General features: G+C 44.6%; 1 protein-coding gene across 2 annotated transcripts in view; it reads left to right on the forward strand.

Annotated features, from left to right (window-relative positions):
• The window catches only part of GNAO1 (G protein subunit alpha o1), a 269564-nt gene that overhangs the window by 244925 nt on the left and 10680 nt on the right, over window positions 1–13959 (forward strand). Inside the window, exon 8 of one of the 2 annotated variants that reach the window (XM_001364372.4) lies at window positions 2426–11149. The exons of the other annotated variant lie outside the window; for it this stretch is intronic. Within the exon in view, the coding sequence (XP_001364409.1) occupies window positions 2426–2613 (188 nt within the window). The 3' untranslated portion in view covers window positions 2614–11149. Of the gene's footprint in view, window positions 1–2425; window positions 11150–13959 lie in introns of those variants that run through there. 2 annotated transcript variants of the gene reach the window in all.

The following is a 13959-nucleotide window of genomic DNA, read 5'->3' on the forward strand; positions in this document are numbered from 1 at the left end:
AGTGTCAATAGCATTCAGCAAACTTTTATTAGGTGATAGTGTGTCCACATTATTGTGTTCAGTGTATAATAATTAAAATTAAATTATGAGGTTATTAGTAGCTTTATTACATCAAAGTAGTGATAGTAAAGAGAGGGCAATGTAGGAAAGAGGTAGAGAGTTGACTACACTATTTGCCATTTGATGAATTGAAGCTCACCACCAACAGGGGTTCCTCCAGGTCCCAGTCTTCCACCAGAAGAGCACCAGAGACTGAGAGAGAGAGAGAGAGAGAGAGAGAGAGAGAGAGAGAGAGAGAGAGAGAGAGAGAGCACCTTGGTCTTGCCTTATAAGCAATTTTCTCCACATCACATCTCAGGAACCAATCATAGTTCCTTAATTTGCCTGGCACCACCCAGGGGAGTAGTACGTGTGGGATCAGTTTCCCATATTGTTGGTTTCAACTTCCTTTCTCTGAGGGTCTCTCTATACTTGTACATCTCAATGGTAAAGGATCTTCAGGTCCCTGATTGATGACATCAAACAAAGAGACATAATGAGGTGGGGAAATCCCTTCCCACAAGTTCAGGATAAGATATTTTTAAAAGCATAGGTAAGGGGCAGCTGGGTGACTCAGTGGATTGAGAGCCAGGCCCAAAGAAGGGAGATCCTAGGTTCAAATCTGGCCTCAGTGTGACCCTGGGAAAGTTACTTAACCCCCATTGCCTAGCCCTTATCACTCTTCTGCCTTGAAACCAATACACAGTAGTGATTCTAAGATGGAAAGTCAAGGTTAAAAAAAAAATCACTAGTGTGATATAGTCCCTAATCTTGTGGAAACTGCAGAATAGAATAATATACACAATTTTACATCATCAGTGCATTAGAGAGTTAACAAAGCAAAGTCCTGTGTGACAGTCAGATTGCTAACTTGGGCAATAAAGGAAGATTTTCCAGATGAAGTTGCATCTGAGTTAGATTCTAAAAGAAGATCTGATTAAAAGAAAAAGGGAGGACATTCAATGTAATAGCAAACATTTATATAACACTACATACCAAGCAATTTGGTAATGTCATTTGATTCTCACAACAGCCCTAGGAAGTAGATGCTATTATATTATTCCCATTTTACAGATGAAGAAACTGAAACAGAAGTTAAGTGACTTGCCCAGGGTCACATATCTAGGAAATATATAAGGCTGGATTTGAATTGAGATCTTCCTGATTCCAGAGAATAGAGACAGCAAAAGCATGAAGGAAGGAGTAAAGTATGTGTTCCTAAGTAAAAAACCTATCTATTTTCTCTGAAGTGCAGATTGTATAGAATGGAATAATTTAAGATGAATCTCGAAAGGTAGGAAGAAAACAGATTTTGGAGGGTTTTGAATGCCAGACAGACGAGTTTAAATTTTATTCAGCAGGTTACTTAAAAATGGAACCTGCTGCTTCAGAAGATACTAGATAGTAAGCAAAGGTGAAAGGAGCATTTCCCTATCACTAGTTTTGTAAAGGGAATTCTTTTTTGTGGTACAGGTTGGACCAGGAACTGCCAGGTTCCCTTCTGAACTTTGGTATTCTATGAATTCTACCAAAGTTTCAGAGCAGAGAAGTGAGTGATATGACCAGATTTACACAGGAAGATTAGTCTAGCAACATGTGAAGGAGGGATCAGAGGGAGGAGACAGGGGAGAGATGGGAGAGATGACAGTAATGCAGGTGGTCATCCCAAAGCATGTACTAGGCTGCCAGCAATGGATTAGAGAGGAGATAGCGGCCTCAGAGGCAGAATCAACATCTCACCTCTTGGAATCCCTTTAGGGCTCAGTTTAGGTGCCCTCATCTCCCAAATTAGACCTTTCCTGCTGGCTCCAGTTATGAATGCTCCTATCACGCCCTACCAGAGTTCTCTGTATTCACTTAGCTATGCACATGTTGCATCCCCCCAGAAGAATATAAGTTTCCTGAGAACAGAGACAGTTTCATTCCACTTTTATATTCCCAGGCACCTACAACAGAGCTTTTCATAGCTTGAATATTCAATAAATACTTTTTGAACTGAATTGAATTGGAAAACCTGGAAGCCATGTTGAATAGTGGTTCCGTGGGCAGAAGCAGTGAATTTGGAAGGAGGAGCATGTTTGGGGATAAGGTAACGAGCTTGGCTTCCTCCGCTGTTCTACTTATAAATAGAAAAATGGCTCATTTCTCTCGTGTGAGTTAGGCCTGGCCTTGTCAAAGGCAGCGGCAGATGGCATCCTAAATAATCTTCAAGTGATAGGGTTGTATCCTCTTCATTATGATTGTTGAAAAGGATCTGACTAAACCAGGAGAGACGCATACCTGACTCAGCAGGAGATGGCACACTGCGTGATAGGAGGGCTTCCGGTTGTCTCTGAGTGGAGGCCATGGCGAGCCTAACTTTATTCTGTCTCTATTTCTCCTCTAGGCCCCAATTCCTTCACTGAAGCAGTGACCTACATCCAGTCCCAGTACGAGAACAAGAACAAGTCAACCAACAAGGAGATCTACACACATATCACTTGCGCCACCGACACCAATAACATCCAATTTGTTTTTGATGCCGTGACGGATGTCATCATCGCCAACAACCTTCGTGGCTGTGGACTCTACTGAGCCCCTCGTCCCCCAGCCTCTCCCTGAGACCTCCCCAGCCCTTTACAGTCTCCCTGGTTCCCTTTTCTTTCTTTCCTTGGAGTAAGAGCATCTATACCATTCACATTACTCTTCCTCCAACAGAAGGAAGAATAGTGGGGCTGAGAGAACGGAAGGAGAAAATTCCTTCCTGTCCCAACCCTGCCACTCATTTCCAGTCGCCTCATGTCCACATCCCTCCCTAAGCCTTAGGTGTTCAGATTTAGGAATGGCAGCCAGGATTTGTGGTAACTGATGGCAGGGCTCTGGTGCCAGAATAGTGTGGGATGAGGAAGGATTGAAAAGGAGACAAGCAATGAATCCATTCATCTGCCTCCCAAGCTCACTTTTCTTAGATTTATCCATTGAAATGTGCATTGCAAGGGTAGACTCTTTGGGGCTTCCCATTGGAAGGACCCTGGTTCCTCCACTGCTGTTCTTGGCTTCTGGTTCTTCTTCAGTCTGCTGCAGCTGTGAGGAACTCCTGAGACAGGGTCTAGCCTAAGCAGACATCGCTGTGGTGGGGAGTTCTTCCTAGCTGCATCACAGCTGGTCCCTGTGTTTGGAGAAAGAAAGGGTCAGTCCCTGTTGGGGATATTGACAGAAAGCAGAAGCACCCATTCTGCTTTTTGTTCATATCTCTCCCCAGCACTGGTACCAAAGCCCAGGAGGGGCCGGCCTTCCTGGAGTCGGTCAGAGCATTAGGCAAAGTGTTCAGGGGCTTAAGCCGGGCCTCTGTCCCAACCTCATTTCTCCCTCCTCCTCTAGCAAGAACAAATGCTATAGATTCCTACCCAGGCCTTCGGGCTCTTGTCCATTTGTTCTCCAGGGGATTGTGCCAGCCTTACAGTTAGTTTTCTGTAACCAACCTGCTTCCTCCTCTGGGCAGAATCATCCACACTGACAGCCCCTAATGAAAAAGGGAAGATGGAAGGGGGAGAGAACAAGACAAACCTGTGCAAAATATCAGGGCTTTACTGACTCTCTTGTACTGCCTTCTTTCCTTCCATGGTACAACATCCTGGGAGGCTCCATGGAGTTCATCCTATAGCAGCTATAAATGTGGAGGGGTCATGGGGTAGAGTCCAAAAGCTACAAAGTTGGGGGAAGATGGGAACCAAGGGTAAGGGCAAGAAAAAGGACTGAGTGTCTACTTAAAAAAGCAAAGGCAGAGGGGCAGCTGGATAGCTCAGTGGATGGAGAGCCAGGCCTAGAGACAGGAGGTCCTGGGTTAAAATGTGACCTTAGACACTTCCCAGCTGTGTGACCCTGGGCAAGTCACTTGACCCCCATTGCCTAGCCCTTACCGCTCTTCTGCCTTGAAACCAATACACAGTATTGGCTCCAAGACAGAAGGTAAGGGTTTAAAAAAAAAAAGGCGAAGGACCCAGAAGGGATTTCAGTGGCAGCTCCAAGTTTTCTGGCCATTTTTCAAGTAGTGTTAATAAAGCCCAGAGGGAGCAATGCTCTTCTCTGAGATTGGTTTCTCCCCTCATCCTATTCCTAGGTAAGTGGCTCATAGGGTCTTAAGACACTCTAGGAAGAGGAGAGAAATGAAATCATCTTGAAATAGTGATTCATGAAAGTGTTCTGGGCAGCTGTTGGCAGTGGCCTCCAAGGGATAGGTGCTCTATACTCCTGTAGGGGCATATGGACCTCCTCTGTGCCCAGCCAAGATTCCTGGAGAGAGCCTCACACCCCGCCTCCATCATCCTACAGTTGTCATGGAAACCAATGAATTAATTACCGATCTTTCCAGGCTTCCGTTGGATAAGAGATGGAAAGGGAGGAGGATTGAGAGAAGGCAGGGTTCAGAATCCATACAGAATTATCCCAACAGCTGGAAGGAAAAGAGCATCTACCTGAGTTGAGATGTAAAGTATTCTAATAAGTACCCAGAAAAGATGCAACAGCTCTCAACTCTCCTGAAGAAAAGAATTGATCCTCCTTTTTTCACTCAGCCAAATAGTCAGGAACCGGGATCTAGGGGCTGGGAGACTTCATCTATCTCGGGATTTCTTCAACTATCTGAGGGTGGAATCCCACCCCCTGACCCGGACACACCTCAGAAAGTGGCTTCAGTAGAAGGTTGGGAGCTTAGTGAGGAGAGCATTGGCAATGAACGTGTCCCTGTAGGTGATGGGATGGGCAGTCAACTCTTGGCCATGGATGTATCTTCCATGTTCTCTAGTCCAAGTTTCTGTGTCACTGATGCAGTGGAGCCCTAATGGGGCCAGCTAACAGCATTGGACCAGAAGACCCGGAGGTTGGATTTTGGCTCTTCTGGGTGGTCGCGATTGGTGGCTGTATGTTGTAAGTGATCTGGCTATGTCACTGAGCAATTTTATACCATATTCCCAACCTTCCTGCTAATGTAGAAACACCAACAACTAGCCCTTTGGGAGAAATATTCCACTCACATCCTCTCTTCCAGGATCCAAAAGCTTGGGTTTTGCCCTTTGTATGATTTTTTAGCACTTGTTTCTGGAGGAAGAGTAGCCCGAGAAAAAGCCCCAGAGAACCAGGAATGCTCTTTCCAAGTGGCCTCTGTATTGGCCATTCCTGTGGCCTTACTGGTCTGGTCTGGAAATAGTAAAAAGAGGAGCAACAAAGAGGCAGTGACTATGGGTCAGTGGGTAGCTACCTCAGTGCCAAAATGCCAATGGGGCTGTTAGCTAATAGGAGTTATTTCTCAATATTACACACACACACACACACACACACACCACTCCCTTTCTCCTCCACCTCTGTGTCTTGCTTGTCTGAACCCCTAGACACAAAACAGTGAAGAGAGTTAACATTTAATGGGTTCCAAAAGTTACTTTCCCTCCCCACCTCCCCCAAACTTCTGTCACTAGCAATCAGTATTGCTTTGCTCATTTTGTCATGGACCATCTGAGTGGCATTTATAAAGGCCTCTCTGGTGTTGTAGGACAACCTTTGGCATATTTAAGAGCAGGTGGGAGAAGACAATGGGCAGCCAGTTCCCTTAGCATCTCACCTCCATGCCATTGTCCATCATCCTTAAGCTCATGAGAGCCCTGAAATAGCAGCATGGCATAGGGGAAAGAAGGGTAAATCTAATCCAGAGACCTAGCTTCTGCTCTTGGTTTCTCCAAGGCAAGCACCACCTTGCTGCATGGCCCTTCCCTTCTCTTGGTCTCAATGTCCTCATTGGTAAAATGAGGTGACTAGACTAAAGTGATCCATAAGTCCCTTTTTGGCCCTGATCTTGTATCGGTTCAGTGTGGTAGATAGAGGGCCAACCTTGGGGGTCAGAGAAACTAGGATTCAAGTCTCACCTCTGACATATGCTAGCCATGGGCCAGCCATTTAACCAAGGACAGCCCCAGGAATTTCCCCTCTAAGATTAAATTACAGATAAATTTCCATATGTAAAATACCAACAAATCATGGCTTTCTCTCCAATTCCTTTCCTAACCTACCTGGGTGGGCATTCTTATCATGAACATTTCCAACAAGCCCCTCATTTGGAGATATAGGAAAGAGCTCCAGTTCCAGAGTGAGGAACCCTGGTTTGGAACCTCCACCCCTGGGGCTTCCTCCCTCTGTGTGACCTTCCTGCAAGGTCTCAACCTTCTCTGGATCTCAGTGCCTCACCTGGAAAATGAGGCCAGATCAGATGGTCTCTATGGGCCCTCCTTCCTCCTTCCTATGATCTAGTCTCCCTTTTCAGCGTCATTTCATTTCTTCTTGTTATAACTTCCATGACACCCCCACTTCCCCTCTACTCCTGAGCCCACCCAGCCCAAACTCCCATAGGAAAAGGTGTCTAGTGCCTGTCAGATAGCCTGGCTTTGTTTCCCAGGACACAAACACCCACTTAATAACTCAGTAATTACCCCCCTCACCACAGACGATATAATTACACACTCTGGCCTGGAAGGAATAATGACAGTGGTGCTCGGTTATTTCTGTCATCGAAATCCGTGTAATCACAAGAGCCACCGAAAAACACCATGCAGCCTGGAACTAGCCCTAGGAGCCAGTATTCCCCAATGTTCTGTACCTAGGGCTCCCTGAACGGACTGGTCCTGGAATTACCTGATAGTTAGTAGCATGGGGTCCTCCCAACTTCATGGTAGTGACATTTTATGAAGACAGATTAGCCATCACTTCCCCTACTCTGGTTCAGGGGCTGAACAACAAAAGTCAAGATTTGTCCTATGTCACTCTCATTCCCCCAAAGGGATAAATCGTTCCAGGATGCTCCCCTCCTGTGGGGATTGGTGGTTTTCAGAAGAGAGGAGTCTGGAGAGGTCAATTCTTATGTAACTGAAGGAATAATAATGGTGGCATTTCAGGTCCCACATAGGTTAGTAGAATAAGGGGAATATTTTTTGGTCAGGGAGACCTTTGAAGTCAGTGGTATGCTGAATTCGGGTACTACAAGATTGTTAAATTTTCATTGGGAGCAAGTCACACCTCAGAAATCTGCAAATGCTACAAATCAGGACTTGATTTATTTTTCTTTTGATTGTCTAGACTTGAGAAAGTGATGGAGAAAATGTGGATTATTCAGATTAAACTTCAAAGCGTCTCCTGTGAACATTTTCTAAAATTGAAGAGCTGATTGTTAAACATTTAGTAGTATACCCTGGTTAGTGGAATTCCTCAGGAGTTCATTAAACTTGGGGGGGGGGGGCTCAGTTTTCTCCTTTGTTAAATGAGGGGGTTAGTCTAGAAAATCTCTTAAGGCCCCTTCCAGCTCTAGGTCAATGATTCTATGATCCATGGCATCAGATAGCTCTCCATCTGTTTGATCTAGTTGGCCCCTAACATGGCATTAGAGAAGGAACATCTCCAGTCAAAAGCATTCTGGTCTAGAGTAAGAGGACCAGACAAACCCCATCTGTGATGTTTATTCCCTAGGTAGCCATGGGATAGTCACAACCTCTCTGAATCTCAGTTTCTTCATTTGTAGAGTAAGGGGGTAGACTCGTTGACCACAAAGATCCTTTTTAACTATAGGTCTATGTTCCTATGAGATATCAATTCACATTAACTATGAGGCCAAGTCACTTGATTCAAGAAACAAGTCACTTGTTTTCTCAACTGATAAAGAAAGGTTGAAGTAGGTGACCACTAAAGGTTGGCACTGGTTGGTTTTGATCAAGTTCCTTGACCCAGGGATGCTAGCTCATCTGTATGGGTTTCCTTTAGGAATATTTGATTGAAACGCTATTGTTTGGGAGAGAGAAAGGCGAGGGAATAAGACAGATGTGTTCTGGAGCCAATTCATACCAGCAAGTCGATTGTTACATTTTTAGAATGAGCATTTACATGGCAAATGTAAATAGGCTCCATTTATTGTTTTGTTGATTGTCTAGACTTAAGAAAGCGTTGGAGAAATGTTTATAATGCAGAGCAAAACTAAAAGTGTGTTATGCATACTTTGGGGGGGGTTGATTCCTGACACCCCAGAAAGAACTTGGAGATTTACCTAGTTGTCATGAGTAGGAAGGGATTTGGATGTCTTTATCAATATCTTGAAAGCGTCTTTCTAAATTGGAATCTCATGTCTTCTTAGGCCACTCTCATCTCTTACCCTTCACTTTCCCACCCATGACCAGGAAAGGAAAATAGGCAAAACCATCGCCTTTTAAAATCAGCTTCTCCTGACCAATGCCTCCTGGCCACATTGCTCTTAAAGCTGGAGGTTGCCTGTGGAAGGAGGTTAGTTTTCTGTCCAGTGTGGAGTGAGTGACACCTGAGCTCTAAGCTGAGAGAGTCCCCAAAGCTGTGAAATGGGGGTTCAGGAGTGAGCTGAACTCCGTGGGCGCCCACTTACAGGGCTTTTGGAAATCAGGTCTTCGGCACTGGGGATGAAGACCAAATCAGCCCCAGAAATCAGTAAGCTTGGGTTAGTTGTCTAGCCTTACAGACGGAACAGAATAGGTAAATCAATGGGAGCTGGCAGATGAGAGGTTGAAAGACAGTGAAAGGAAGATGGAAGCTAAGGAATGCAATTGACCTGTAGTTTGCGAAGGTTTTTAGTAGCGCCACCTCTCCCAGTGACCCCAGCTCTATCAAGATCCTTTCCCTCTCTCCGCACATCGCTTATTGGACAAGTCCGATTTGTGAACAAAGTTCAGAATCCTTGGCAGAGAACAAGAGCTGACTGTATCTCACCTTGAGGGGCCCCAGGCACCCTTCCTTCTCATCGAAGGGGATGAGCCAATTCAACCTCCTCTTCTTGCCTTTCAGTATGCCAATCAAGGTAAAAAAAGGTCCAGACCCCTCAAGCCACCCCAACCCTGCACTGTAAGTCAATCGTGTGGTTGCTTTCAGTTTGGGGCAAATTCTCTGATGTTCCTTATCCACCTATACCTGTGGGTGGTCATGTTTCATAGTGTGAAATGGTTAACTGGTCTTGGGGGGAAATCTAGAAGCTCCCATTCTGTCAGAGAATGAATTCATCTTTCTTCTGCCCTCCTCACTACCATTGTTTATCCCATCCTTGGCCATTTAGGGAGCACACCTGAGAGAAGGCTACTGATTCTCTTTAGGGTCAGTGGGAACCCCATGCTCTAGGATCCCCTAAAATTCAGGAAATGCATCAGCCTTGAAGCTAGCACCTCTTATTCATGCTGAGTGATCTGATAAATTCTAAGATTGTCTAATAATAGAATGGAGAGTCCTTTAACAAGGAAGACCCCCAAAGTGGTCTCATAGAGCCTCCTCAAAGTTCACCTCCCAAGTCATCCAGAATAGGTGTTGGAGATCTTCAGGGTTAGTGATTTCAGAGACTCCAAATACAATGAGGTAGTTCTATCTAAGCCACTTCCTTGCTGCTGTCCATCTCCTCTTATTCTGTGCTGCTAAGTTGGTTAGCATGTTCCAGAAATAACCCATCATTTCCATGAATATTGTTATGAAGTCACTCCTTCCTCGTCTTCTTTCCTTCAGGCTAAATAATTCTAGGCCCCCATATCTTTTTGAGGAAGCAGGAAGAAACGGAGTTGGAGGTCTAGCTTTCCTGCTATTTCTTTACTTTTCTGATTCTTCATAAAATAAGGATCCTCCAGCCCACATCCTGGTCTCATAGGAGGACAAGAGGCCAACACAAGAAATTCAGAATCCAAATGCAAAGTTGCAGGGTGGGAGACAGTATTGTAGAACTGCTTTGGATTCTTGCAGGGACAGAATGGATCCCAAGTATGTAAAGTGGACACTTTAGCAAGCACATCCTGTCCCCAGGCCACCCATTTCTCTGTGCTGGGGCCTTTGAAGGAGTTAATCATCCAGTGGAAAGGAGAAAATTGTAGTCTAAAAGGAATTAGACCCTTTCTTTCTAGAACAACTGAAAAGGAAGGATGTGGATGAGAAACAAATGCTTAGCCTTGTTGGCATATCCAAGAAACTGAGTTTCTAGTTGCTCTTTGGCATATAGCCTTTGCCTCCCTGCCTCCATAAAAGAATTAGGAGTCTACTTAATAACCAAACTTGAGGACTAGGTAGGTTGCTCAGTGGATGGAGAGTCAGGCCTAGAGATGGGAGGTACCAGGTTCAAATATGGCCTTAGACACTAGCTGTCAAACCTGGGGCAAGTCAGTTGACCCCAATTGTCTAGCCTTTGTCTCCTGCTTTGGAGGGGATACTTAGTATTAATTTTAAGATGGAAGGTAAAGGATTTAAACAAATAAATAAATATACTTGGGAATTCCTTGCTACACAGGTTCCCCCCCCTACCCCCTTAGCTCTTAGAACACTTTCCACCTCACAAAAGGGACCAATTGAAGGACCCTGAAACCTCAGAGGAGGCAGGGGAATAGGAATCAAAATGTATTCCAAATCCCAAAGCTTTTCCCTTGGCCTGTTCTGTACACTAATCCTAGCCTTATAATGAATAAAAGAAAAGAAAGGATGTGGCCAGGAGAGGGTTCCCTCTAAGAGGGAACCGTTCTCTCCTATCCTCTCACCAAGATCAGTCTTAACCTAATCTCTTTCACTTTTCTCAGCAAGGGTTGGTAGCTCCATTAACCCATGACTCAGTTGGTTCCCGCCCAACTCCTCCCTGTCCCTCGTCCACTCTCCATCTCTCTCTTCCTTGAAGATCTGCTCTCATTCTGGGCTTTCCTCCATACTTTTCTCCTCCCCTGCTCAATAGTGCAATAATAACTCTAGTGTGTCCAGAGGGAGAGTTTCTACCATCTCACTCTTAGCTTCTTCCACTTATTTTCCTACCCCTGGCCTTCCACACTCAGTCAATGGACCGAGTGGACACAGTCCATCTTCCCACCAGCAACACAAAATGCCACCCAGCTGACTGAGTTTCCCTCCTGGTGTCTATCTCATTCTTTGGCAAAGCCTTCTCCCTTGGCTTCAGTCTTGCCTTGTCCCACCAGCCCCCTGCCCAGCCTGTATTAACTGTAATTTTGTAAGAAGAGTGACTTGGTTTAATAAATCCTTAGTTACTGTAATAATTTATTGGCTGTCCGTAATGTATTTATTAGTCCCCACATGTTAATAAAGTGCCAGCTCTTTCCTAGCGTGATCATGTGTCTTTGTGCTCCCCCTTCCCACATCTCCTTCTCTTCTCTAACACAGTCTGGTCTCTGGGAGACTCCCCTAGGGTCTTCCTGCTGAGATGCCTGGTCCATTCAGCATCTCCTCATACTGGAGGAAACAAGCCTGGAAGCGGCGGCAGGAGAGTAAAAGAAAACTGGCCTAGGAGACAAAACCTGGTTTGTCAGTGTGACTCTGCTCAACAAATAGTTGTGTGACCTCAGGCAAGACACTTAGCATCTATGGGCCTCAATTTCCGCATCTGTCTTCATTTTACTTGAAGAAGCTGCGATTTCATCCACGTGGGTTCTTTTTCCACCAATGGAGATCATAACACCCTCCACACCTTGGCAGTCACTTGTGGCCAAGAGGAGCCATCGCTTGGTGCCTCTCCACCTGGGATGACAGTCACACAGCTGGGATATCCCATTGTTGGAGTCTTTCCAGCCTCGTAGGATAAGCCTTAAGGAATCTATGGTCTCTTCCCCATGACTTCATGAAGTACCATTATTAGTATGTATCCTCCCTACCTCACAGGGATGTTGTGAGGATTAAATGAAATTATGATGCTGAAATACTGTGGCGCGTTCATTGCTTTATAATCAGAATGTTCTACCTAGCAGTGGAAGGGGATTGTTACTATCCTCATTTAGACAGCCATACATTTGGGATAAAAAGCCTTCCCTAGCTTAGATGAATGGCTTAGCCTAACTTTGGACTTAGGATGGCTTGGTCTAAGGGTGTGCGCCTGCTGAACGAGAAACAAACTGCTGAGATGATTGAGTTTCTTTGAAAGCCAGTAACTATGAAGCCTTGCTTTTTAAATGTTCTGTTTGTTTATTTTTAATTTAAAAAAATTTTAATTGAAAATTTTTATTTAATTAATCCATTTAGAATTTTTTCCATGGTTACAAATTCATGTTCTTTCCCTCCCTTTCCCACCTACCCCCAGCTGATGCGCAATTCACTGGATTTTACATGTGTCATTGATCAAGACCTATTTCCATATAATTAATAATTGCACCAGGGTGGTTGTTTTTCTTCTGTGTTTCTACTCCCACAGTTCTTCCTCTGGATGTGGATAGTGTTCTTTCTCATGAGTCCCTCAGAATTGACCTGGATCATTGCATTGCTGCTAGTAGAGAAGTTCATTACATTCAATTGTGCCACAGTATATCCTTCTGGTGTACAATGTTCTCCTGGTTCTGCTCCTCTCACTCTGCATCAATTCCTGGAGGCCCTTCCAGTTCACATGAAATTCCTCTCTGTGTTTATTTATATCTGACTATATGTGCGAGAAAATGCTAGACCTGTGTCTGTCTTCTCTGTCTACCTTTCAGTTGGTCTTACTGGGGCTTTCAGTTTCCTCAAACATCAGCTCTCTCCCGTTCCCCGTTTTGGACCTTCCCCTCTCCCAGGCACAAGGACCCGAGGGACTAAGTGCAAGGAAAAAAATAATCTGGGCCTTTATTATAACTTAAAGATGACTTCTGCTCTGACTCTAAGGAGGCCTGCAATATAAATACAGGTATCCGGAGGTTTAGAAATGAAGTTAGAGCCTGCTTCAAAAATGGCAGTTTGGATTCTGAACTCAAGGTAGCCCATGTTGGCACCTTCCAATCATCAAGAAATGGAAAGACTTTTGGAGCAGAGTTATCCAATGTTCAGTGAAAACAGGGTTGGGGGAGAAGCACCAAGCTCTTTCTAATATCCAATCCCACTGGCACAGCGGCTCTAGCATTATTATCCCAACCTGTCATCCCACAGGGATGTCCAGAGAGTTAAGTAAAGTCTCTAGGGTCCAAGCCCAGGTGAGTTCTAATAAATTTGGCTGAAATACTGTGAACAGAGAAATTGGATTTGATGAGGTTGCTTCCTGCATTGATTCTTGTGGCATACGTGCCCTTGTGAGGTCCCTTCCTAAGCTCCAGCAAACTGAGCAGATCTGAACTAGACACAGCGCTGCTCCAAACCTCCATTGATGACCCAGGTCTCCAGAATGGTCATCATTGGAGGTTTGGAGCAGCGCTATGTGCTCAATAAGGTGCAGGGATTGGAGCTTTTCTGTGCGATGGGGAAAGAGCCCAGATCCTCAATGGTTTTTAGCCCTCTGCAAGGTAGATACTGATTTTGCCCAGTGTTCCATACTTACGCAGCAAGCAATCTTGGTGAAATTATGAAATTCCCCATTGTGTTCCAATTGATTAGACACTTCACCTTCTAAAGTGTGGCCCTCCGGCCTCATTTCCTGAATGGGCTCCATCAGCAAACAAGTCATCAATGTATAGAGCAATGCTGTTAGATTAATGGGCTGAGGCAAATTACTGAGGGGCCCTTTCAGAGAAGCCTAGAGTATAATTTACTGGTAAATCTAGAAAGGTAATAAGAAGATATGAGTTTTCCAAATTGATCTATGGAGCAAATGGAGGCTACCATTTGTTAATGATTCAACGGTAATGTCAAATATCAAATGAAATGGCACTACAGGGGTAGCTGAGAGCATAATATGCTTCTCCATAAGCTAGTGTTGGCCAATAAGGACATGGACAAGATAATTCCATTTCCCTGATTATTGGGGCAATAAGGTAAATGTGCAAACAATTAGCCAAAGGAACAATTAGCAGAAGACTTTTAGAGCTAGCTAGTTGTGATTTCTCTTCCTTGAAAATCTTCAATTGACTCCTTAGTGCCTTCAAGATAAAATACAAAATTCCTTGACCTAGGATTTAACTTTCCTCAACTCAATGTGACTCTAGCCTACCTTTCTGGATTATTTGGAGCCCTTTAATCAAATGGCAC

The sequence above is a fragment of the Monodelphis domestica genome, chromosome 1, assembly GCF_027887165.1.
Source record: "Monodelphis domestica isolate mMonDom1 chromosome 1, mMonDom1.pri, whole genome shotgun sequence".
NCBI lineage: Eukaryota > Metazoa > Chordata > Mammalia > Didelphimorphia > Didelphidae > Monodelphis > Monodelphis domestica.